General features: G+C 39.0%; 1 protein-coding gene across 2 annotated transcripts in view; it reads left to right on the forward strand.

Moving 5' to 3' along the window:
• The window catches only part of shank2b (SH3 and multiple ankyrin repeat domains 2b), a 237,924-nt gene that overhangs the window by 61,866 nt on the left and 149,229 nt on the right, over positions 1-26,829 (forward strand). For both annotated transcript variants that reach the window (XM_087311012.1, NM_001128347.1), the window contains 2 exons: positions 11,821-11,898; positions 24,055-24,121. In XM_087311012.1, the coding sequence (XP_087167138.1) occupies positions 11,821-11,898; positions 24,055-24,121 (145 nt within the window). The remainder of the gene's footprint in view (positions 1-11,820; positions 11,899-24,054; positions 24,122-26,829) is intronic.

The following is a 26,829-nucleotide window of genomic DNA, read 5'->3' on the forward strand; positions in this document are numbered from 1 at the left end:
TGACTTTTATTAAAATTTTTAACAGCTTAAAGTGATATATTGTCTGGGTTGGTGTTGTATATTATGCTACAAAACCTTATGATATATTATTGACTAACAGAATATATTTTTTGTTATTTTACTGACTTATTTCTCTGTATATTATTTCTTATACATTATATTAATTCAAGTGACTAAAATGTCAATAAAAGTTAAATTTTTGGACATTAAAAGCCAACATTGCAGAGATCAAGGTCCCATAATGCAAATCACAATCTAAATAAATGGAAAACACTTGCGAATCACAAAATATGGAAACTGTTAATTAACAGATGTTCCCCTTCGGGGGGAACTTCAGCACTATAAGTGGATTTGATTGTAAAATCCACGCATTGGGAGGTTCGGTTCAGAAGCTACTCGTCTGAAAGAGTATTGAACGGGCCAATTAAGAATGAATTGGCAGCGCAAGCCTGCGCAGGTGAGCGGCATAAGCAATCAACTGAGTATATAAGCTCACCTGGCGCCAGCAGACGCTATCCTTTTCGCTTCAGAGACTTTCTGATCGAGTCGATGAGGGTTCCTCCTGCTGTGACCAGCGATTCTGAGCGAACGAGAGCATTCTCCCGGTCCAGAGTGTGTACACGCAGTGGCAGACGGTCGAGCTGGGTTTCTCCCTTGCCTGGCGTTCTTTGGGTCCGGTCCTCCAGAGCGGTGCGTATAAAGTTGCAAACTTCACAGAAAGAGCAACACAGTCGTGCAGCACGTCCTTATCAGGACGGCGCTCCGACTGTGCGTTTCTGGATGCGGTGGTTTCCTGTCCTCGGATGATGGGCGCGGGCACTGCGTTACATGTCTGGGGGTCCAGCATGTTAATGCGCTGCTCGCGGGCAGTTCATGTCGTCATTGCGATGCCATGACTGTTGCGCAAGATCGCGGTTAGCCTTTGCAAAAGGGCGAACCACCCCAGTTGTCCCCTGCTCTGCAGCGGGCACTCGGGCAGATCTGAGGGTTTCAGCGAGAGATAATCCGTCGCCCACGGGCCCGCGGACCTCCCGCTCCTCTAAGCGCTCCATCCAAGCTTCGGGCGGGGGAAGCTATCCGTCTAACAGATGGTAGCCCTTACGCCCGATGACACCGGAGACCAGATGTCCACCGCGGCATCGGAGGGTGGGCTTTCATTGTCCGATGATGATCCAGACCCGCTCGCCCCCTTCGGGCTGGTGAGCGCTGTCACTACGGATCCTGAAACGGACATGTTAGCCGTGCTTTCCCGGGCTGCTTCGGCCGTGGGTTGGAGATGGTTTATCCCCCAGCTCCGCGGCCGGACCGACTAGAGGGGCGTTCCCTTCTTCCCGGAGGTGCACAGTAGGCTCACGCGGTCTTGTAAAGCACTTTTTTCTGCTCGTGCTGCGTGTTCCTCCACCCTAACCACTCTTGACGGTGAAACAGCCAGGGGGTATGTGGCGATTCCTCAGGTTGAGTGCGCGATGGCGGCGCCTCTTCTTGGCGGGGTCCGCCTCGTCTCCCATCCAAAGCCTGTAAGTTATCTACCTCCCTCGGAGCTAGAGCTTACATAGCTGCGGGCCAGGCTGCTTCCGCCTTGCATGCGATAGCCACCTACCAGCGCTACCAAGCGCAGGCGCTGGCCGAGCTGCACGAGGGTGGGTCCAACCCAGGCTTACGAGCTTCGCACCGCCGCCGACTTAGCTCTTCGGACTACTGAGTCCGCTGCGTGTGCGTTGGGGAGGACGATGTCCACATTAGTGGTCCAGGAGCGCCACCCCTGGCTGATATGCGCAAAGTCGACAAAGTCCTCTTTCTTGACTTCCCCATATCCCCAGCCAGGTTCGGCGACACTGTCTGTGAATTCACCCAGGAATTCAAGGCGGTGAGAGAGCAGTTGGTGGGTGATGTCTTATCGGCGGTCCGTAGCCCGCTCCGCCCGCCGTGCCATTCATACCTGCTCCTCGCCGAAGGCGCCCGCCTACGAGAGCTGCTCTGCCCCCGCACACGCCTCCGGCGAAGCGAGCGCGTCGGGCACCTCGGAAGCAGGCAGCCCCCCTGCCCAGAACGCCGCTAAGTCCGGCAACGGACCGCGAAGCGCCCCTGGGACAGGCCATCTGGAGAAGAGGGAACTTGCTCTTTCCCCGCTGGAGGGCGGGGCCCCATTTCCAACGGCAGTTTTTACTGCCATGAAAACATTATGAAAGGGCACTTTTCACTTCCCCAGATGTGACAGCCCGAAATCTGCCAGTCTGGGACGCTATGCTTTCTAGCTTGCAGATTCGGTGCGTTTCGCCAGTGGCTCACGAGCGCTGGGAGGACGGTCTCCTTTCTCCCACCCCTCGAGCCTCCCCTCCGGAGCTCGGGTTTGGAGTGAGAGCAAATATCTCACCTCCAGCTTTTCCGTGGGACCCGCGAGCTTCCCGGATCAGCACACCCACTCCGCGCTGCCCCACTGCTGGTACGTCAGCGATTGTAGCGATGAGTCCATTAGCGAGAGCTCTGCCTGCCTGGTTAGCGCGGGCCAGCTCTTCGCGGTGGCTCATACGCACAATCAGACTCGGCTATGCGATTCAGTTCGCGAAACGGCCCCCCAAGTCACGGGTGTGTATTCACCAGGGTCAGCCCCCTGTCCGCCCCTGTCTTGCGAGAGGAGATTGCTGTATTCCTGGCGAAGGATGCAATCGAGCCGCTCCCTCCAGCCGAGATGGAGAGCGGGTTTTACAGCCCACGCTTCATCGTGCCCAAAAAGAGCGGTGGGTCACGGCCAATCCTAGATCTGCGCGTTTTGAACCGCTGCCTGCACAAGCTGCCGTTCAGAATGCTCACGCAGAAGCGCATCCTCCGGTGCGTTCGTCCTCTGGGTTGGTCTGCAGCATTAGACCTGATGGACGCGTATTTCCATGTCTCCACTCTTCCTCGCCACCGACAGTTTCTGCGGTTTGCGTTTGAAGGTCGAGCTTGGCAATACAAAGCCCTCCCCTTCGGGCTTTCTCTGTCTCCGCGGGTCCTCACCAAGCCCGCGGAGGGTGCCTCAGTGCCCCTTCGGCTCGCGGGCATCTGCATACTCAATTTCTTTACGACTGGCTGATTTTTGCCCTCTCTCGGAGCAGTTGATTATGCACAGAGACAAAGTGCTCTGGCACTTCCACCTGTGGGGGTTTCAGGTCAACCGAGAAAAGAGCAAACTCGCCCCCGTGCAGAGGATCTCTTCTCTCGGGCTGGAGCTGGACTCGGTCACCATGGCAGCGCGCCTCTCCGGAGAGCGCGCTCAGCTTATGCTGTACTGTCTGAGAGAGCTCGACAGTAAAATAGAGGTCCCACTGAAACTATTTCAGAGGCTCCTGGGGCATATGGCATCCGCAGCCGCTTCATGCCGCTCGGATTATTCTATATGAGACCACTTCAGCACTGGCTTCACGATCGAGTCCCCAGACGCGCATGGCACGCGCGCGCACACCGAGTCTCTGTTACTGCGCTGTGTCGCCGCGCCCTCAGCCCTTGGAGCGACCCCTCGTTCCTACAGGCCTGGGTGTCTCTAGAACAGGCGTCCAGTCTTGTTGTCGTTTCAGCAGACACTTCCAACACGGGCTGGGGGGCTGTGCGTTGCGGGCATGCGGCTGCGGACCTGTGGAAAGGTACCCAGTTGCATTGGCATATCGCCTGGAGCTGTTGGCAGTGTTCCTCGCTCTCCACCGTTTTTTTTCCGGTGCTGGAGCGGCAACACGTGCTGGTCAGGACGGACAGTACGGCGGCGGTGGCGTATATCAGCCGTATAGGGGGTATGCGCTCTCGCCGCATGTCTCAGCTCGCCCGCCGTCTGCTCCTCTGGAGTCATCCGCGGCTGAAATCGCTGCACGCCATTCATATTCAGGCAAGCTCAACCGTGCAGCCGATGCGCTCTCACGGCAGCCTTGCGTCCTGGAGAATGGAGACTCCACCCCGAGTCTGTTCAGCTGATATGGGCGCGATTCGGGGAAGCCCAGATCGATCTGTTGCTTCCCCCGAGATCGCTCATTGCCAGTTGTTCTTTCCCTGACCGAGTGCTCTCGGCACGGATGCACTGGCTTACAGCTGGCCTCGGGGCACGCGCAAATACGCGTTTCCCCCAGTGAGCCTGCTCGCGCAGTTACTGTGCAAGGTCAGGGAGGACGAGGAACAGGTTGCTATTTGCGCCCCTCTGGCTCAACCGGACCTGGATGTCAGAGCTCTCCCTCGCGATAGCCCTCCCCTGGCAGTCCCTTCGAGAGAGCACCTACTCTCTCAGGGACAGGGCACCACCTGGCACCCTCGCCGATCTTTGAAGAGATTTTTAGACGCAAGGAAGACTTAGGTAACCTCCGATTGCGGTGGCTAATACCGTCACTCGGGCTAGAGCCCCCTCCCCGAGCGCGCCTATGCCCTGACGTGGAGTCTATTCACTGAATGGTGTGTCTCTCGCTGAGAAGACCCCCGTAATTTGCCAGATCAGCGTTGTACTTTCTTTACGCCGAGAGAAGTTGGAGAGCAGGCTGTCGCCCTCCACACTCAAGGTTACGTGGCTGCCATCTCCGCTCTCATAACGCGGTGGCTGGCAGCACCGTGGGAACGCATAACCTCATCATCCGGTTCCTCAGGGGCGTTAAGCGAATTAATCCACCCTGCCCCCTCTCATGCCCTCTTAGGATCTCGCCCTCGCTACACAAGCCGCGTCAGATCCCTTCGATCCTCGACTCAGTATCTTTCTGTCCCTGAAGACAGCTCTGCTGGTCGCGTTGATATCGATTAGAGGGTCGGGGACCCGGAGGCATTTTTCGGTCAGTGACTCGTGCCTGTAATTGGGCTGGCTTCTCTCACGTCCTGAGACCCCGCCCGCGATATGTGCCCAAGGTTCCTACCACTCCGTTTTAATACGAGGTAGTGAGCCTGCAAGCGCTGCCCTCGGAGGAGGCAGACCCAGCCCTTCTTATTGTCCAGTTCGCGTTTTGCGTATTATCCGGACCGCACTCAGAGTTTAGATCATCTGAGCAGCTCTTCGTCTGTTATAGCGGTCGGCAGCAGGGAAGTGCCGTACCAAAATAAGTTCCCACTAGATTGTGGATGCCTTTCTTTCACTATCAGAGCCGAGATGAGCCGCGTCCCCCGAGAGCGCGTGCGCACTCCACTCGGAGCTTCGCATCCTCTCGAGCGCGCGCACGCGGCGCCCCTCTAACAAACATCTGTAGAGCTGCGGGCTGGGTGACACCCAACACATTTGCAAGGTTTTACAATCTGCGAGTGGAGCCGGTTTCCTCAAGGGTATTAGGTAACCCTTGGTGATTGAGGAAACAATTCGGTAGGGTGTTGAAACACGCTTGCTGCGCCATTTTCCCTAACACGGAGATACGTGCGCCTTTTTATCTGTCAGTAAAGTTCCCCGTCAGGTGAGCCCTGCAGATTCCTCCGTGGCCCCCAGCACTGACTCAGCGGAGGAGTCACTTGCTGGCCCACTACGTTGTAGGTCTGCCCGCTGGTCAGCCCGCTGGTCAGCCCGCGTTTTGGGTAAAGGTGCCTGCTATGCGTGATCCCCACTAGGCGATCCCATATGCTTATTCCGCCACGGTTAAGTCCCCCCCCTGGGTGGACCCGTGTCTTCCCTCCCCGCTAACCACTCTTTTGCTATGCGTACTCCCCCTTTTTTAGGGCTAGTCCATATGTAAATTCTGCCATCTATCCCCCCTTGGGTAACGGATGGCCTCCGCAGCGTCCTCCCTATCGGGATTGCACGCTTCCCAACATACTGTCGTATTTTCCTAGAATTATCTAGATGCTCACGACTTCCCAAAAAATATATATAAATCCGTAAAACTTCTGTTGAAGTAGGATAAATTAGGGCCAGGGACACGTTGGAGGACCGCGCCCCCCATGATGTGGGTGCGTCACGCTTGCTTGACTATCTCCTCATCGGGGGTGTTGGTAAGGTGCAGTCATTATGGCGCTTTCAATGGGCTCCCAATGCGTGGATTTTACAATCAAATCCACTTATAGTGCTGAAGTTCCCCCCGAAGGGGAACGTTTGAGGTTACTAAAGTAACCCTTCGTTCCCCGAGGAGGGGAACGGAAGCACTATACTCCGTCGCCATAATGACTGTCCCTTAGCTGTTGAAAGTCTCTTCAGCTTAAAAAGGATAGCGTCTGCTGGCGCCAGGTGAGCTTATATACTCAGTTGATTGCTTATGCCGCTCACCTGCGCAGGCTTGCGCTGCCAATTCATTCTTAATTGGCCCGTTCAATACTCTTTCAGACGAGTAGCTTCTGAACCGAACCTCCCAATGCGTGGATTTTACAATCAAATCCACTTATAGTGCTTCCGTTCCCCTCCTCGGGGAACGAAGGGTTACTTTAGTAACCTCGAACGTTTATTATAGTGTATTACAATTCATCAAATATTTGTTTCTTTCTGTTCGCAGTATTTTCTGATTTATTTGAATGATAAAAAGTGATTCTAAATCTCTAATATGTACTAAAAAACAAGAATTTTAATCCTGACGTTTTTTTGTGCTTGAAAATGTATGCAAATTAGCTCATATTTAATGAAGTGATGCCTCAGTTGTGTTTAAATAGCATTTAAAAAACTGCAATTCAAAATTGTTCGGAAAAAGGAGGAAGTTCTGTATTATGCCTATAAGGTAACTCTTTTTTTTTTTTTTTTTACCAAACTCACCTGCAGTGTCTTGCCTTACCAGTCAATAAACAGAGGTTACTGGCGTTATACAACCAAACACACTGTCAATAGGAGAATATTAAAGAAAACATTGTTTTCTCTTGGCCGGTCGATAATGCTTGGAGGGAGAAATCGATGGCCGCAGGGGGCAGAGAGCTGAGATTGAGTGCAGAGGGAAACTTTCTTGGAGACTCAAGTGTAGTAAAAAAACTTAGGTTTACAGAAAGGGTTTTACAGCCAGAGGTTAGAGGAGAACTACTTGTGTTTTGTGTAGTTTAATGGATCATCTACAATATATACAATAGAACCAATATACTGACCTGGAAAATGTGTCGTTTTCAGGCCTTTTAAAATAAATTAATAAAAATCATTGGAATTTTAAGTAAAGACCACTAGTTTTGTGATCCAGAGTCACAATATCATTAATATTTAGTATATAGCTATATATAGTTAGCATACTTAATAGGGATGGCTCAGTGGTTCGCACTGTCACCTCACAGCCAGAAGTTTGCTGGTTTGAGTCCAGGCTAGACCAGTTGACATTTCTGTGTGGAATTTGTATGTTCTCCCCGTGTTCACATGGGTTTCCCCCACAGTCCAAACACATGCGCTATAGGTGAATTGGGCAAACAAAATTGGCCTTAGTGTATGAGTGTGTGATGTGAGAGTGTATGGGTGATTCCCAGTACTGGGCTGCAGCTGGAAAGGCATCGGCTTCTTAAAACATATGCAAGAATAGTTGGCGGTTCATTCCGACTCCTGATAAATAAGGGACAAAGCCAAAGGAAAATGAATGAATGAATAAATTAATATTTTATAGGTAACTGGCATTTACAAATATATGCTGAATGTATCTTTCTCTTGTTTTATCATATGTGATCGTTCAGGGTGGAAATGACTCTAATTTGTCTACATGCCAGTGACCGATGCCACTAATTACACTCTTCATTATTCCACATTGTCTTCCACTCAGTCCATAACAAAGCCCCACACTGACCTGGCATCAGCAGTTACGCTCATGACTATTAGCAGCAGTGTTTAATGTTTATGAATGGACAACGGGCCATTACGTCGAGGACGGAGCGCAGCCAGGCAGAAAATCACCTTCTGCTTCAGCTGTGGGAGATCCAGTCTGCTCCGTCAGCTCTGTCAGAGCCATTGTCTGCTCAATTCACTGTCACTCGCTGTAAAACATCATATTCTTGCTGTGGAGATTGACGTATTGATCACATAGCCGTTGTGTAGACTAGTTTCATGTTGTTGGATTTTTTTTTTTGTATTTTCGGCCGTAGTCTTAAATATAAGATTTAAGAGATGAGAAATATGTGTTTCTTCCTATGAGTTTAATATTTTGAGGTGGTAATTTTAGAGTAGGCACATACTGTAACATTAAATTGAAGGAAATATTCTCCCTCATAGACTTTGATTTACTATTTTTTATATTATTATTTTATTATTTTATTTTATTTTTATTTTTTTTAATGACAACTTTTTCAATAAAATTGATTCTAGTTATTCTAGTTAATTGATTGATACTAAAATGCAAAAATATACCATTAAAGATAATATGCATTATCTCTGAATCTACAGAATTATCGAAAATAAAAATAAATGTTAATCTTTATTATATCTAGTTGCTAATTTCACATTTTTATTAATTCAGTTTAACTTAGCTTTAAATTAAACTAATAAAAACTTAAATAAATAAATAAAAATGAAATTGACTAAATTGTCAAACTGTCAGGGTTCTGTGAATTCTTGTTTTGGTGGTAGACTCCGGACACTAGCCCTGTCTTGTCCTGTTTCTGTCATTGTGTGTGTCTCTGTGTGCGCGCGCGCCGTCGTGGGTGTACGCAGAGCGCGCCTCGGACGCGCATCCCGCTGTTTCATTCTCAGCGTCTTCGTCTAGTTGCTTTCGGTTTTGGTTGACGCTGAGATGAAGCATGCGCTTTGCATATGTGTGAGCGCACGGTAAGGTGTATCTATCGTGTGCTCGTGTCTTGCGTCTGTTGTCAAAGCATGTGGCTCTGTTTACATTGTGGTCACGTGCTTTTGTGTGCTTCAGTGTTGTGCTTGTGTTGTCATGAACATGCGGTTAATGAGTTCTCACATTGGCTGCATGTTCTTGTCCTGTTTTGTGTGAGCGCATGGCTTGTGTTGTCTCTGTGTCATGCACTCTCCCGTCTATTGTCTAGTCCCAGCCTCTTTGTTAATCCATTATTAGTTAATTATGTTCATCTGTTTGTGTGTTAATTTACTACAGTTTATTATCCCCTCATCTCTGCTGTCCTGTGCCAGTTCGTCATTGTACATCACCTTGTCGTGTGTCTGATCCAGTCCTGATCCCTGCCAGCCTGTCCAGTCTAGTTTGGTTTGTTTGTTTATTTGTTTTGTTAATGTTTTCCCCCTCGGGGTAGTTTGTTTTGCTGTTTTTGCCTTTTATTTTAGTTTTATTATAAATAAATACTTTATTTACCCTGCACTTGAGAGGGTGCTCGCTGCAGAGCCATTTGAGGAGAGGTGAGCTCCAGAGAGGGGGAGCATGAGCTGTCGCTCCTCCTCCTGTAAGCTGTTTTAATGCGTACACCAACCCCACCCCTAACCCTACCCCCAGTGACATCACTCGTAGAAGAAGTGCAAAAAAGGTGGAGCTCAAGCTTAAGCTCCCCCTCTCTGGAGCTCACCTCTCCTCAAATGGCTCTGCAGCGAGCACCACTTGCTGCACTTGGGTCCTCGCCCCTTTTTTCCCCAACCATCAATCGTGACACAAACCTTATATTATTGATTTTTTTTCTGTAGGTGCCAATAAATATTTTTCATTTTCATACCTGTCTACATTGGGATGTGAAAATAAGCGATCCCCATACAACCCACCGCCCCTTTTCTAAGAAAATTCCCCACATTTCTAAACCTGTTCATCTGAAGTGTTATCATTGTAAATAAACAGCTGAAGCAGTCAGTAATATTATTATTATTTACAAAGGATACAATAAATAGCATGCATTACAAACAGCTGCAAATAAATTCAACAGTTTAGCCTATTAAAAATAATCGTTATTATAAAGAAATTTAATGAATTTATCAAATCTCATTAACCCTTTCTTCACTGTATAGTTTAAACACTCTGATTAAACTGTAGCGAATTAATCTTTCATTTATATTTTTCACCTGATTACATTAAACAACAGAGGTGTCACTCTAAAACTGCACAGATATATAACGAAAGAATTTGACTGTTTTTCTAACTTTTAAGCTCATTTAAGACAATATTTGTTGTTTTTAACAGAAAATCCACCAAGATCAACAGTTTAAATATTATTATTATTATTATTATTATTATTATTATCAATATTATTATTATTATTATTATTATTATTAGTAGTAGTAGTAGTATGTGTATATGTCTGTTTAAACAGGCACCCAAAGTGTTCACTTTAGCTCTGCTTCAAATCGCGTGTACGGAATCTGTTTTGGAAAGCATATTGTCTAATTATCAATATGTAGCACGTCTGACAGTCACTATATGAACCACTATATGAACTGACAGTTTTGAGGACTGCATAAGAGGGGCAACGGCACCTGTAATGGAAAGGAAGGGAACTTTGCCATTTATATATTTATTTCAAAGTGTTTTCATGCCTAAATAAAATGAAAGCACAGAACAGATTTACATTTAAGAGCAAGGGGCGTCCCCTGGTGGTTCAGCGGTATGGGTTGCGCATGGGGGGAATTGGCTCTTTGATGTTTATTGCCACCCTTCATAGGTAGATTAAATATAAGGGAGAAATACGGGAAAATACTTTTATAGGATAATAGTGGGATAGAATTGTAAAATATAAGAGAATACCGGGAAAAACGGGAGGATGGACAGATATGCTCATTTTTTATGTAGATCAACAAAAAATTTATAATAAAAAAGACAGAATTACACAAAATTAAATTGCACCTGACAAGTACTTGAATGATATAAAATAAAATATAAAGACATTCTTAAATATTTAAAAAAAATAATAATAATTTTCTGCAATTTTTCTGTTTTTCTTTACATTGAACTAAATAATAAAAACTACTGATTATCCAGTAACACTTTACACTTTTTAGGTTAATGTTAGTTATTATATTTACTAAGAATGAACAATACATCTATTACAGTATTTATTCATCTTTGTTAACATTAGTTATTGAAAATAAATTCATAAGTCAGCGGTTAATGTGCGCAAATTTAGAATTTAATATTGCTTTTGTAAATATTGCGGTATAATTAATCAATATTGTAAAAGCATTTTTCGTTCTTAGTTCATCTTAGTAAATACATAAACCTTACTGTAAAGTGTGACCGCTTATCATATACCATTCCATCCTCATTTTGCTTTACAATCCAATGAAATGTGCAGTTATAAACCAGTAAACTTATCTCACCCCCTCTTACAGTACAGCTAGAAGAATAACATTTATTTTGAACCCAATGAAATGACCCTGCCGTAGACAAATGTCAAGTATTGATTCATGGAGGCTCTTCTTAAGTTCACATATGATACGGTGAGGATCATATCTGAAGCGCTGTCCTATAATGATCATCCCCGGACCGAACTGTTATTAAACCGGCCCTCAATTGCGATTTTAAACCCCGACCGCGCCGTCACCATATCAACCTGCAAGCGGTGCCAAAAACAGGCCAGGGATATTTTAATGCACAGGCAACAGAAACAGCATCCTCACATGTGATTATGCCTCATATACAAGGACTGGCAGCAGCTGTGAAACTAGTATTAGAAGGAAGGTAGGAGGAAAAGGCAATGGAGGTGTGTGTATGTGTGTGTGTTATGTTGTGTGTGTGTTGGTTTAGTGGTGAGGCTTTCCGTGGGTGGGCTGTTGAATCCAGCTGGATATAGTGGGCTGGAGAGGCTCGCTCTTTCTCTGTCTTTCTGCTTTTAGTTCGCACATACACATTCACACATGCACATACTGTAGGCATCACTGCAGAGACCCTTCCTTTATGCATTCGGATTTAATCTCCAAGTCACTTTTGGAATCCGGGTAGGATGGGAGCGTCAATGATTTTTTTTTTTGCTGGAGATATTAAAACAGCAGAATTTTGTTGTTGTTTTTCTTATGATAGAGTTGGATGATGTTAATCTTGTGCTTTTCTTCTGAAGGAAAAGTGTGCCAGGGTGCTTTTGGTCCGCGGTGCAAGTAAAGACGTGAAGAACTATCGAGGACAAACGCCTTTTCAGGTACAACTATTTCTTTTTATTATTTTAAATTGAAGTTTGTTGCTTTTACCAGAAGTTCTTACATTGAATTGGATGGGAATGGCTGGTATTATGTAAGACTGAACACTGTGTTAGGCTGATTGTTATCATCATTTTATTATTTTTATTATCATTTCGACAGAGGAAATCAAGAAACCAGATCTTGTAGTTCTTGTCCCTCACCCCACCTCAGAGCAAATCTTTGGTTCCGTGTTTGTTTACTTGAAGATCCGTTCTCAAATGTCAGATTGTGACATTCAATAGCTTGGCTGACAGGAATGGACATGATCCAAGTCCGTGGCCGAGGGCTGATGATTGTGTTGCATTCGCCGTTGAGCGGCCTTCGATAATGGATGTGACTGCAATGTTGAAACTAAGGCAAAAAAAATCTCTAAAAATGATGTTGGCTTTAGTGTTGTATTATTAGAACAATGTGAAAAAACATCATTTGTGCCAGTAGGTTTCTTTGACAGTTTTCATTAGTGTGAAATAAACACTAAAGTCATTTTAGTATCACTGAATATCAACAGAAATTCCATTGAAATCAGTCATTTTTGCAGCTGTCAACATGTATTATTAGAAATATAGTGATTTTGTGGCAAAAGTTACATATTCTTTATATTATATATTTTATATAGTTCAAATGGAAGTCATTTTTGCCTCAACAGTTGTTAATGCATATTACAACTTAAATGTATATTGCATAATTAGAGCATGTTGTCTTAAATATAGCCATTTCCACTGTATACTAATAGCCGCACCCTATACTCACACCATTGGAGCTGCCACTAGCTATGTTTCCATTCAAAGAGATGAATTAGGGTGCTTCACACTAGCACTTTTGGTCCGCACCCGGGTTCGTTTGACGTCATAGTACGGTACGTTTAGCTAGTGTGAATATGTCTTTTGAATTCGGGTGCGCACTTGTGAACCGTACCGAAGTTCACCAAGAGGTGGTCTGGGGTATGGTTCATGCGAACTTTGGTACGGTTCACTTCTGATGTGAATACAATCGTACCAAATAACGGAAGTGAACCGCCAACTGTACAACAAATTATCGTTTTCATAACGTTCGTTCGTGTATGTGTCTGTGTGTGTGTGTGTCATGTATCATACCTTAGTGACAAGTGGGACTGAGCCAGGGAAAACAGAAGGATAATTTTTGCTAGTCTCCTCCAAAAACAGCTTCAGCAGACACTGTGTGATGTTCTGAATTTTTATAATATTTTTTTGCGGCAGATGGACGCGACTCGCTTTCTGTATGTCCAAAACCAAAAGCTTCAGTAAAAGCAGTATGACCATGATGTACGGACATCTTTCCATTTTGCCGCTTTGCTTTCGTGACCGTCACCTAGCAATGGCCGTAAACAAAGCAGCAGCTCGATGTTGCAAGCGTACTGGGGTTCAGAAGGAAAAAAGACATGTGAACACAAATGAACCAAGAAGGGAGAAAGGGGGGAAAATCGAACTTGGGTACAGTCCAGGCAATTGAACCTATTGTGAAAGCACCCTTAGATGTTTGTTCAAATCTGAAATACTGCATAAAACGTTTGCGAATAAAGCACCTATTCCATCCAATGAGTCAGTAGCTACGTTTCAATTCACCTATATTTCTGCAATTTTGGAATGTAGCATAATAAAAAACTGGATGGAAACACTTAGATGTGCATGAATATTGAAAATACACAAAAAAAAAATTATGCGCACAACTGAGTAGGATAAACAATTTATCCGAATAGAAAAAATGTGCATAAACTACAGTGTAAATGCATTTACTGAATAAATTCCACCATGCGCATCAAAAAGTCATGTGACTTTGCTTCAACAGATCATGTGAAAACAAAAATGGTGGAAAGTGACCAAAATGTTTGGGTGGACGATGAGGTCCGTACATTTTTAGAAAACATCAGCGAAACACGCAAATCTTCCAAGAAATGCGAATGGAGATGATTCCAAAGTTATATCATAAACCCAGACTATTTGGCTTAACATTGCATTTTTTCTACGTGTTCTAAGAATCAAGTTAGTTATTATATACGGCCTTCTCCTAATAGAGCAGCTTTCTTTTTATATATATATATATATATATATATATATATATATATATATATATATATATATATATATATATATACATACATACATACATACATATATATATATATATATATATATATATATATATATATATATATATATATATATATATATATATATATATATATAGGAAGTGCCAATTTTGTTCACATCTTTGGATGGAAACATGTCTAATAAGCTTCCTGATAAACTACCACCAAATGTCAACAGGAAATATGGAATTTGCTGTTATAGAAGCCAAAGTGGGCCTTTTTTCTTGTGTATCAAATTACTTTGATGAAAGCCGAAATGCATCGTTCTGTGTCATTTGGAGGCATAAAATGGTCTTTGGGAGCTCAGATGCTCAAGACAATTCTGGAAGGTTTTAATACCAAACCACTTTGATGACAGACTTTGGATAAAGGAATTTAGAATGACCTAAACAACATTTCAGATGTTTTACAATGTGGTCGAGCCGCTGGTTTGTCCATTAAATGCACCCATTTTTGTCACATAATCTGCTAAAGCAAAATAATGAGAGATAGTCATAGAGCCAATTCTGGTGGGTGTGGATGGTTGGGAGGCTATGATCGGTAAAGACTGATAGAGGGAATTTGGCAATGACACCAGGGCTACACCTAGGAATGGGTATCAAAACTTTATACTTAATCGATATCAGTACTACATTGAAAAAGACTGAAGTATCGATAAGCTCTGATGTTAACAGTTCTGCTATCGGTACTGGAGAATTGTTGCTGTATAAACATTACTTACAGTAGCACACACATACATGTAGCTCGTAACACAGACTCGCGCACACACAGCTCATAAGCTTGCGGAGTGAGTCAAACGTGCTGTATTTCCTCAGTGGACAGCGACAATGCCCGTTGCAAAAGACAAATGAAAAGTTTTTGACTGCCTAGCTGCTAATGGTAACTTTAAATCTCATCATTATGCCAGCAGTCAATCACCTAAATTTGTATAATATTAATATATTATAGCCTAAATAAATCTTAAACATTACAACTGCTTTTACATCAGCCGTATTTACAAAAATAGCCTGTGAATAGCCTAATAATAACTATACTCTTATTAAGAAATTATAAAAAAAAACTGCTTATTTTTACATTGCAAGATGCTCCAAAACTCCCGAAACACTATTAACTCATTTATGTGAATGCGTTAATGAAAATTCATAAACATTATCTCATTTAACTGCATAACTTAAAGAGGGTATTTTTTTAACTGCAAGGAGCAAAGAAACCAACAAAGATCCTGACTTCTACCAGAAAAGTCAAACATGTTGATTTATATCCAGAGGGATTGTTAAAAACCATAATTTTCCTTCAAACCATTGTACTTTCTTTTACAGGAAAAAAAATTTATCTGTTTCACAATTATTGGTATAGGTATACGATACAAAAAGTACCGATTCACTTAGAATGGGTGACGTCAGGCGTTGCCAAACTGCATTGTGGATCCATCGGCGCCGCTTCAGAGGCGTTGCTCACTGCAGAAGTTGGGACTAGCTCAACTTTTCAAGCGCAGTCGGAAGCTTCAGCCAATCAGATAGCTATATGCAAATACACTAGCTAGACAGTGGCCTATTGCTGACTTGATTTCATTGGCTGACGCTGCTATGACGATCGCGTCAGCCACAACTTCAGACCGTCCTTCAGTCAAGCGTTGACACTGAAGCACCGTTAAAGTATTGAACCGATAAGTGGTATTGATAAAAGTCGTAATACCATTAAAACCCTAATGATACCCATCCCTAGTTAAACCCCTGCTCTTTACGAGAAGTGTCATGGGATTTTAATGACCTCAGAATATGAGGAGCTTTGTCTAACCTCTCATCCAAAAGACTACAGCAAACTACAGACACAAAGACACTACTCAAATAAAACTATGCTATTTCATTCATATGATTGATTTTATATTGAAATATATCCCAATAGTAATATTTTAAGGTGCAATCTTTTAAGTATCCACCTTTGATTACATCCTGAGTTCAGTTGCTATTAAAACGACATAATCCTAACCCATAATCCCCACCCATCATATCATAATCATAATGAGGTGCATTTTTTAAACCTTCGAAGCTCATGCTCATAGCAACATATCATGCAGTAAACCCTTTGACAGCAAGCACGCCAACATCAATACTGTCCCTGACCGCCCACATAATGAAAGCTTAAAAGAGAAAACTCGCTGTTAATTTGCTTACCCTCAGGTGACTTTTTTTTCTCCAGAAGAACATAAGAAAGCTCATAAACTGAGAAATCAGCATTCGCTTTATCCTTTGACATTTAAAAGGCCATTGTACCATAAAAACATCCTGTAAGTCTCGGAACTCTCAACTCTTTCTTGTAATATGTATGAATACAATCTGGCAAAAAGACAGCTCGTGAAATGAGGCAAATTATTGCGTAATGTTGTGTTTTAACCTCTGCAGAGAAGATCAACGCTCTTATTTTTAACACCACTCAGCAATTTGTGCTCTAGTACGTAAATATAATCCCCCTTCACAAAGAAACTAGCTTGATAGTGTTCATTAACACTGCAGTGATTTTCCAGAATCTGTGTTTGTTTACAAAGATTCCATAAACACATGGGACAATGTACATTGCAATGTGATGTATTATTCATGCTTCAAAAATGCATGACTGTTAATAAAATGGGAAGAAGAAGAAAAGCAGAAGTGTATTATTTCTTTATCAGCTAGAGCGATGGTTGTAAATCTGTTTCCTCACGACCCACTGCTCTGCACATTTTGCAAGTCTCTCTTGTTTAACACACCAGATTTAGATAACCAGCGCGTTAAAAAGAAAGCTGTTTTCTGACTGACATGTTCCCTACATAGTGTTTACTTCTCTCTACCTCCTGATCCCGCTTTGATTTGAACCTGCTTTGTTAAAATTGGAAAATGGCAGAACATCCTGTGATGTTCACTTCGCAGAACACTTATAGTATAGTCAAATTGAACATACCTCTGAAGGAGTACAGGAAATATACAAAATGTGCAGAGCGGAGGGTCGTGGGCACCAGGATTGACAACTACTACAGAAGAGAGGTGCCAAATGTAAAACCATAGCTCTAGCTTTTATTATTTGTTCATGCACAACTGAATTGAATTACTGCTTTCACGAGGGACACTGATGAGTAGACGTGCAGAATTCTGTAGAAATCCACAGATATCCACAGATTTTTAGTCCATCATTAAGTCTATTTATTTACTTGTGCAAATGTGTGTAAATGTACTGTATTTTTATTCAGTTTTTAAATTAATTTCAGTAAGATTATTGACTAATATGAAAATGTTCATATGATTTATTTACAATACAGTTTGTAAAGTAATGTTTTCTGTCTTTCCGTCTAGTAGATATATTGTATGAGACATTAAATAAAAGTTATTATTTTTATTACATATATTAGGTTTTTAGTTATAATACTTCCAAATTCATTCCGCAATAAACCACAGATTTTCTACAAAATTCTCTGCAGAAATTACAAAAATTGTCCGCAGATTGTGTCTGACCCTACTGATGAGTCCCTTGGCTCAGTTTGTGGATATTTAAATATTTTCTTTTTATTTATTTATTTTTACATGCACATTCTTGGCCACATAATCACTTTTTGTTTAAACAGCGCTCATTCCTGGACTGACCCTGATAATAGTACTAGGTACTAATCAATTTGCAGTGTATTGAGAGGCAATTATAAAGTTGCCCCAAATACAATAAAACACTATCTAGTCCACAAACTCAACAGCTACACACTTTGAGGGCTAAAAAAGCATATAAAGGCAAAACAAAATGAATACATGTAGCTTCTGGCAATACATCACTGTCTTATGAGTTGAGAAAAATATATTACGTAATATATTAAATAAAAATAATACATTTTTAACTTTTATTTAATGTTTACAATACAAATTAATCTAGATCCACTTATTTGGTAAACAAAGCAAGTGTATCATAAAATATCTATTAAAAGACAGAAAATACTACTTTACAAACTGTATTGTAAATAAATCACATGAACACTTTAATAGTAGTCAATAATGTTAATAAAATTCATTTAAAATCTGAATGAATATACGTTTACACAAGTAAATAAATTGACTCAATGATGGGGAAAAAATCTAGGGATTGCTGCACATGCAGATTCTAAGTGGTTCTAATTATAACACATACACGCACACATGCACACCAAATATAGACAAGAGATCCTATCCAGTCTGCTTTTGACAACATCATCCACTCATGGTACAGGTGATTGGTTGATGTCATCTCAGCAGCCAATGAGCTTGCCCCTCAACATTTAAATACCTCAGTGTTGTCTGTGTATCTGCAACACAATTTGAGATACCCTGAACATTTTTTAAATACATTTTGTTTATACTTTTAAAGTGCGCAGCTGTTGACTTACATCTAGGCCCACACAGAATCCGCGCGAGCTGATTTCCGCAGTTTTTTTTTTTCACGTCTTTTTTTTTGTTTATTGACTTGTGTAAATGTGTGTAAATTCTTATTTATTCGTTTTTTTTATTAATTTCAGTAATATTATTGACTAATATGACAATATTTGTATGATTTATTTACAATATAGGTTGGAAAGTAATATTTTACTTTGTCGTTTAGTAGATATATTATGTATATGAGGGACTTGCTTTGTTTACCAAATAAAGTGGATCTAATTGGATTTGCATTGTAAACATTAAATACAAGTTTAAAAGGTATTACTTTTTTATTTCATATATTAAGGTTTTAGTTATGATACTCCCAAAATCATTACGCATAAATGTGCAAATTTTTACGAAAATTCCGTGCTGGAATATCAAAAAATGTCCGCAGATTCCGTCTGGCCCTATGAATAACCTAAGGTCACCAAAGGCTACAATTTCTGTAATATTCAACTTGTTTCGTTAATAAGCAACTTTAAAAAGTCAGCTGTAGTATGTCTTGGATGGTCTAAGAGTAAGTAATAACAACAAATCGTTTTTTTTGTGAACAATTAAAAACTCCCCACCCAAAAAAGTAAATTTGTTCTATAATGACCAAAAAAAAAAAAAAAAAAAACTTGAAAAAGGAAAGCAGAAGTTTTAATAAATCTAAGAATGAGAAGTAAAATAAGATTTAGGGTGCTTTTACACCTGTGAATCGATTCAGTTGTTCTAAAACAGGGATTAAAATTGTTACAGCGTTGCTCTTTGTTCTTGGTGCTGTTCGCTTTCATGCGGCAAAGTTTTTAAACAGACCAAAAAGAGCTAAAACAAGTCACGTGTGAGTTAACTCTGCTTACATTGGTCAGAGTTTCATGGTTTATTTTGCAGAGTCCCGCTCAGCTTCCTTGTGTCCGTATTTTAATTTATGGCGTTGACCATTATAAACATTATAAGCAAAAAGCTTCACTTTAATTTTCAATGGTGATGCCCACAGACTTCGTCACCAGATATAAATCAGGTTAGACTCTCTCATTTATAGCCCTTGGCTAGACTGCAGTTCGGTTAATGTTCCTAATGAATAAACATCTCTCATTAATTGTTTAGCATGCTTTCACTTTCGTATTAGACATGAAACGCACATTTACAGGTAGGAATGACATCTCGCCCTACTCATAATTCTAGAAATCTATATATCTCTGATTGTTTGCTTTCTCACTACAATCAATCCGCTCCAGAATTCGTTTCAATCGAGCTGAGACCACCTCATTCAGGCGGTCTCGGACCAATTGATTTGGCGCGGATCCGAGCGCGGTTGCTGATTTCACATATGCCAAACGAACCGTGCTAATTGGGCAAATGAGTCAGGTTCTGAAACAAAAGCCTAGGAGTGAAAGCACCCTTAATAATTCGTGAGATTCATAAAAAGATGTACAGATAAACAGATACAATGTCCATTCGAAGGAAGCAACAAAATATAATATTTGAAAGTCTCAAATGTTACAAGAAATTATCTTCAAAATGCAATGTACCAGAATGAAACAGCTTTTTGTTGCATATTACAGTTGCATTTTATTTTACAGTTTGATCTCATAACACATAGCCCTGTTTATCCAGCCTTGTACAGTATAGGATTCAGCATTTTCTGTACATTATGATTAAACATTTAACACCTTTTTCTGTCTTCAAATCAGTATCAATAACATATTAAAACACTCGGTTCGATGCATTCTTTTACAGTACATTTCTGAAAGCGCATTGTTGTTTGTGCCTCAAGGAAAAACGGTGTCTTTTATTAGCACATTAGATGGCACATATCGCAACAGCAATCCAATGGCAAGCCTCCAAAAGAGTTAAAATAGAGATGAAATCATTAGTTTTGCAGTCAGCTCAACATTTTGCTTCTGCGTTTAGTGTTCATGACTGGCCTCATTGTGCTGGTTGATCGGTTTACAACCTCTAAAGCTTTGAACTGACCCTGCTTCTCTCCAAACCTGATGTAGGAGTGAAGTGTTTATGTAATGTACATATCAGCGCTCTCCTGATGCGTTGTTTAATGCGCTGTATTATTCATCTCATGCCGCTGAAATCATATTTCACGCCTCGGCGATCGCTCGATTACAACTCATTTAAGCGGCTCATGAAACTTCAGGCCGAAGCTCTGCTGATCCGCCTGGTTAAACTGAACTTCTCCTCAGCCGAATGGAAAGCATGCTGAGGTAATTGTGTTACTGTTTCACTATTGGCTGCAAGAATGATGGTACGGGGTCGACTGAAGAAAACGAAAGGTCAAGGATTTTAATCAGCAATGTGGGCTTAGTATGACACATCAGGCAAAACTGCTTGTGTGAATCGTATTTAACAGCTGAGTAAATTCCTTTGACCTATTTGTTTTAAAATGATAGGCCTGTTGTTTTGTCTGTTTACTTGCTTTCCTGTTTTCTTCTTGTTATCTGCATAATGCATTTAAATCAGGCATTTTTGTTTTTGATCAAAGTTCTTCTTGACACATAGAATCTCTTTGAGAACTTAAAATATTTTCAAGCTAAACCTATTATATATGAAATTTGTAGTTATTAAGTGAATGTTAAAATGTAAAATGTTATCTTGTTTTTAGTATGGCGTTATTGCCTTAATCTCATTTTTATTAATAAGAAATTATTTCTTTTTGTTTCAAAATTATAGGCCTGTTGTTTTGTTTCTTAATTTGCTTTGCTGATTTTTTATTTATTTTTATTTTTTTGTTATCCACATAACACATTTAAAACTAGCATTTTTGTTTTGCATCAAAGTTCTTTTTGACACAAAATCTCTCCAAGCTAAACCTATTATATATGAAATTTGTACTTAATAATTGAATGTTCTAAACATACAAATGTTATCTTGTTTTTAGTATGGTGTTATTGCAGGAATCTCATTTTTTTAAATAAGAAATTCTTTCTTTTTGTTTCAAAACTATAAGCCTGTTGTTTTGTCTGTTAACTTGCTTTGCTGTTTGTTTTGTTATCCACATAATGTTTTTAAAACAGGCATTTAGTTCTGCATCAAAGTTCTTTTTAACAACTTAGAATCTCTTTGAAAATGTAAGAATTTACGAAACTAAACCTATTATATATGAAATTTGTAGTTATTAATTAAATGTTATAAACATAAAAATGTTATCTTGGTTTTTAGTATGGCGTTATTGCGGGAATCTCCTTTTGATTAATAAGAAATTATTTTTGTTTCAAAATTTTAGGCCTTTTGTTTTGTCTGTTGACTCACGCTCCTGTTTTTTGTTTTTGTTATCCACATAATGCATTCAAAACAGGCATTTTGTTTCACTTTTTTTTCAGTTCTTTTTGAAAAAAACTTGCAAAATAATTTTTAAATATTTTGTCAATATGGATGAGAAATTCTGTTTAAATATATATTTGTTTAAAATTTATATTAAAAAAACTTTAATGTGAGAATTACTGAATTTAATTCAATTCCTATACATTCTAATGACATTTATTTCTAATAAATCAACATCAAAATAAAATAAAATAACATTTTTCAAACTTATAAAATTCGTACTGCTTGCATAAACTTACTTTCAGATGAACTAAGTGATGCCTTTCTATATATACAAGATATGTTTTTGACACTAATATAAAGTCATAGATAATTTCACAAAATTCTTTTTTGAATTCTATACCTACTAGAGTCCAAAAATAACCAAAAGCTTACATCAAAATTAAATTAATAACAATTAACAATTAAGCTTATTTTGAGAGTCTTAAAGCACTTGCAAAGTTTTGTGCAGTTTCTGATCACTTTTTATTTTTTTTGTATGTTGAATGCATTATAAAACTAGCATTATTTCTTTATTTGCTGCAACCAAGCACTGTAATTCGTTTGTAAAGGAATGTGCAAATCTTAACAGTTAATTTAGTGTGTTTTTATCATTTTTATGAATGCACTACAAGCATAATGTGTTCCTGTTCTTTTGTGAACCTTTTAAACCCCAGTTTTGTTCTCACAACCAGACTTTGGTGACCAGACTGATGCGCAAATTATAGATCTTATAATAGACTGTGTAACTAACTTTTTAAAGGATGGTAAAATTAAAGCCATTAAATCGAAATTGAACTCTGCTGAAGGGGACTGAATGGGAAGTCGTTCTATTGAAGGTTTTTTTCTTTCTTTTTCATAGGTGTGAAGGCTTTTCATGTTAAGATTTCATTATACTTTGCAGGGAGTTTTTCACAAAAAAATGCCAATTGTGGTGATGGCATTTGCCACAATTGGCAAAAATGCCAATTGTGGCAAATGGTGTTTTCTGAGTATTGTTAAAAAAATAATTAATAAAAAAATAGGACAGATTTTTAGAGTAGGGTTGTAGGAATAATTTATTATAATTTATTTTGTATTATAATTTTATGCTTTTTATTTCAGTAAGGAGGAAATAAATTGACATTAAAGTCTTTACATTACATTTCACAAGATTTTTGTTTAACAAAAAGCCTGTCAATTGGTCTTTCTATTTATCAAAGAATCCTGGGGAAAAATATTAAGCAGCACAGCTGGTTTCAACATTTCAAAAAGTAAATCAGCATGTTAAAAAAAGATTTCTGAAGTGTCATGTGACACTTGAAAGTGTTATAATGGTGCTGAAAATTATGTTTTGCGTCACAGGAATAAAATACACATTCAAATATAGAAAAATAGAAAAAAAGTCATTTAAATCAAGGTCTTGTCATGTGTACTTAGTGCAATGATTTTATTTTGCTTTGTCTACGTGAGATGACAAGGAAAAAGACAACAATAAATTACAAAGACAAAATAAATGGATCATTTTATCAACAATTTTAGAATAAAATTAAGCATGCACTCTATTATTTGAAAGTTAGTGGTCAGATATTTGGCCAATATTGAATTTAATTATGAAATTTATTTATTTATTTATTAAAAAAATGAGGCAGATGTCTTTATTTGGTATTAATGCATTCATTTGTTCAAATATATATATATTTTTTCAAGCTAAACCTAACAAATATGAAATTTGTAGGTATTAAGTAAATTTTACAAACGTACAAATGTTATCTTGTTTTTAATATGGCGTTTTTGTGTTAATCTCAGTTTTATAATAAGTATAACTTATAGGCCTGCTGTTTGATACATAATCTTTAATATATATATATATATATATATATATATATATATATATATATATATATATATATATATATATATATATATATATATGTATATACAATCAAATAATCCTAAAAATGTGTTGTCAAAAATATTTTTTGTAAATGAAATGATTTAGAAAAATATTTAATTTGTTGTTTAAAAAATCTATTAGCAGTAAAATGATGAAAACATATAATATGCCTCTACAGTAGATGTTATCTAACAGTGGTCTTATTTCTGCATCAGTGGGTCAGACTCCAAGTTTGCTGACTCACATACTCTTTTTTTGAGAATTTGTTCTATCGCTAATATTTTCCCTTTTTTGTTTCTTATTGAGAATTTTTTATGCAGCCTTAACAACAACAAAAAAGATGGAGCACTTTGTATTGAAATACTGTATGAGATAAAGCTATACATCTAATATGTTGTGTGCATGTATGTGTGTGTTTTTTTTCAAGGTGGCAATAATTGCTGGAAATTTTGAGCTTGCAGAGTTCATAAAGAACCACAAAGAAGCTGATATTGGTGAGTTGAATTACTACAATCATTGATTATTTTTTTAAACACCTTTTGACATTTTTCATAAATACAGACATTTTTTTCTTAGCTAGATATATTTTGCCTGTTATTTTGTTTCATTTTGTATTGTTTGTACATGTACCAATTTGTTGTGTTTTGTTTGTATATTTAATTAGCTTAGATTAGATTAGTTACTTTTATTTTCCTTTGTTTGTTTGGTTTTGTTTTGTTATACCAGGTTTTTATTTATTTGTGTAATTTCAGTTTCTTTTTGTTTTCTTTTATTTGTTTGTTTGTTTTCTGTTTCATTTCATTTGGCTTTGTTTTAACCTTCGGCTTTCTTGTTTCATTTATTATTATTTTTTGTTTGTTTAATTTTGGTTTGTTTTATTTAATTTTGTTTGTGGATATTGTAACCCAACTGATTTATACAATAGAGGAACGATTCAAATTAACTGCCAGTACAAACCACATCACTTCAGAAACCACTTTATTTACTCTCTTGTTTCTAGATCTCTTAGACACTTAACATCATGCATATCATTATAGAATAAAAGTGCTGATTGGTCGGGAACCAATTCTAAGTCTGACATGTTTCTTTTTATGACCCCAGATTTAAAGCATCAACATTGTACATTCTGAAAAAATATTGTAATGTAGAATGAATCCGCCGCAATCCAGGCGAAGAGTTCTGTAGTAATGAAGATTATATTTGAAGTACAGTGCTGTCATGTATCACAAATGCTCTAATTGACTGTTACTGGCTTGCAATTTGTTGTCATGTTTGTCATGTCATAGCATTTTAGCTTTCAATTAGAAAGATAAAAATTTATAAAAACTCGTTGCAGTGTGTTAAGCCATGTTATGAACACCTCTAAAGTCTCGATTATACTGAAAATGAGCACGACCAAATAATTGAATTTGTTTAAAGTGTCATCCCTCTAAAAAATGCCCAAGAGACTCTAGTATTTATTAAGGTGTAAAGATACAATCCAATTATAAAAGCAGACAGCTGATTCTGCAGGTGCGAAAGTTGTGCTAAAGGCTAACAGAAGCTGAAATGGGCTTCGTCTATTGTTGCCGGTGACACAACAGTCGTCATCTCCAGCGGGCCCCATAATTATGCAGGATTATAATGCTGGGTCTCAGCAATTTGTGCCTCTGGGGCTCCTGAAGTGTTTTACTTTAACTTATAATTGTGCATCTGAACCTTTGGTGAACGAGCTACATTTGTTGACGCTTTCGGGGTTGTTCTTTTTTTTTAAAGATATGATATTATGCATATTAACAGATCTGTTTTTTATATTGTAAATCTACTGATCAATCTCGTAAATATGCATAGAGAAACACACACTTATACGCACATCAAGTTGCTGTGTTTTGCTGTTTTCTAGTTTTCTAATATTATTATTTTTACGTTTTTTTACCTTTTATAAGTATATATTTTGTAAAGTTGCGTGTTTTTTTTTTTTTAATTTAGAGTGTAAACATACAGCATACGATAAACACAGAACGTATAAACAGCTAACAGACATGGCAATCAGAATAATTTTGGCTGTATTTAAATACTATATTGTTGAAGTCTGAATTATTAAACCCCTTTGAATTTGTTATCTTTTTTAAATATTTCCCAAATGATGTTTACCAGAGCAAGGACATTTTTTACAGTATGTCTGATATTACTTTTTTTCATCTGGAGAAAGTCTTATTTGTTTTGTTTTTTTTTTTTGGGGGGGGGGGGGGGGGGGGGAATCTAGAATAAAAGCTTTTAATTTAAAATAAAAATTAAAAAAAAGCTTTTTAAGTTTTTAATAAAAAAAAAAACATTTTAAGGTCAAAATTATTAGCCCCTTTAAGCTATTTTTTTGATAGTCTACAGAACAAACCATCAATATACAATAAATTGCATAATTACCTTATTCTGCCTAGTTAACCCAGTTAACCTAGTTAACCCTTTAAATGTCACTTTAAGCTGTATAGAAGTGTCTTGAAAAATATCTAGTCAAATATTGTTTACTGTATCATGGCAAAGATAAAATAAATCAGTTATTAGAAATGAGTTATTAAAGCTATTATGTTTAGAAATGTGTTGAGAAAATTTGCTCTTCGTTAAATAGAAATTGGGGCAAAAATAAACAGGAGGGCTAAAAATTCAGGGGGGCTAATAATTCTGACTTTAACTGTATACACAACAGTTCTGTCTGGTTCTCGAATCTGATTGGCTGATACCTGTGCGATATTCTGCAATAACAGCATTCTTTACAGCCTCTTCACTCTTGTGTCACTTCGAGTGACAGCAGAGCCATAAACTCATGACAGTTTGACAAATATTGTATATCGCAGCTGTTGGACAACATACTGCACTTTTGCGGCTTTTAGGTGAGAATGTGGAAATTGTTTAGATTACAACTATGCAGTTTAATTTATAAGGATGGTGCCTATTTTAAATATTTATAGAAGATTTACCGCATTCGTGGCTATCAGCCTGTCATACTGAGCAGAGCAAAGATGGGTGACATTCTGCCACAAGATGGCGACAGAGACAGGGACACTAAGGCCTCGAGCCATAAAACTCATATTCTGTAAAGACAGCAACAGTAATATCAATAATTCTAGCATAATAATAATAATAATAATAATGAAATATATTATTATATATAAATACAATTAATTAATGAAAAATGAACATAAAATTAATATTAAATAATTTATCA

Source organism: Danio rerio, chromosome 25 (genome assembly GCF_052040795.2).
Source record: "Danio rerio strain M-AB ecotype USA chromosome 25, GRCz13ab, whole genome shotgun sequence".
Lineage (NCBI taxonomy): Eukaryota > Metazoa > Chordata > Actinopteri > Cypriniformes > Danionidae > Danio > Danio rerio.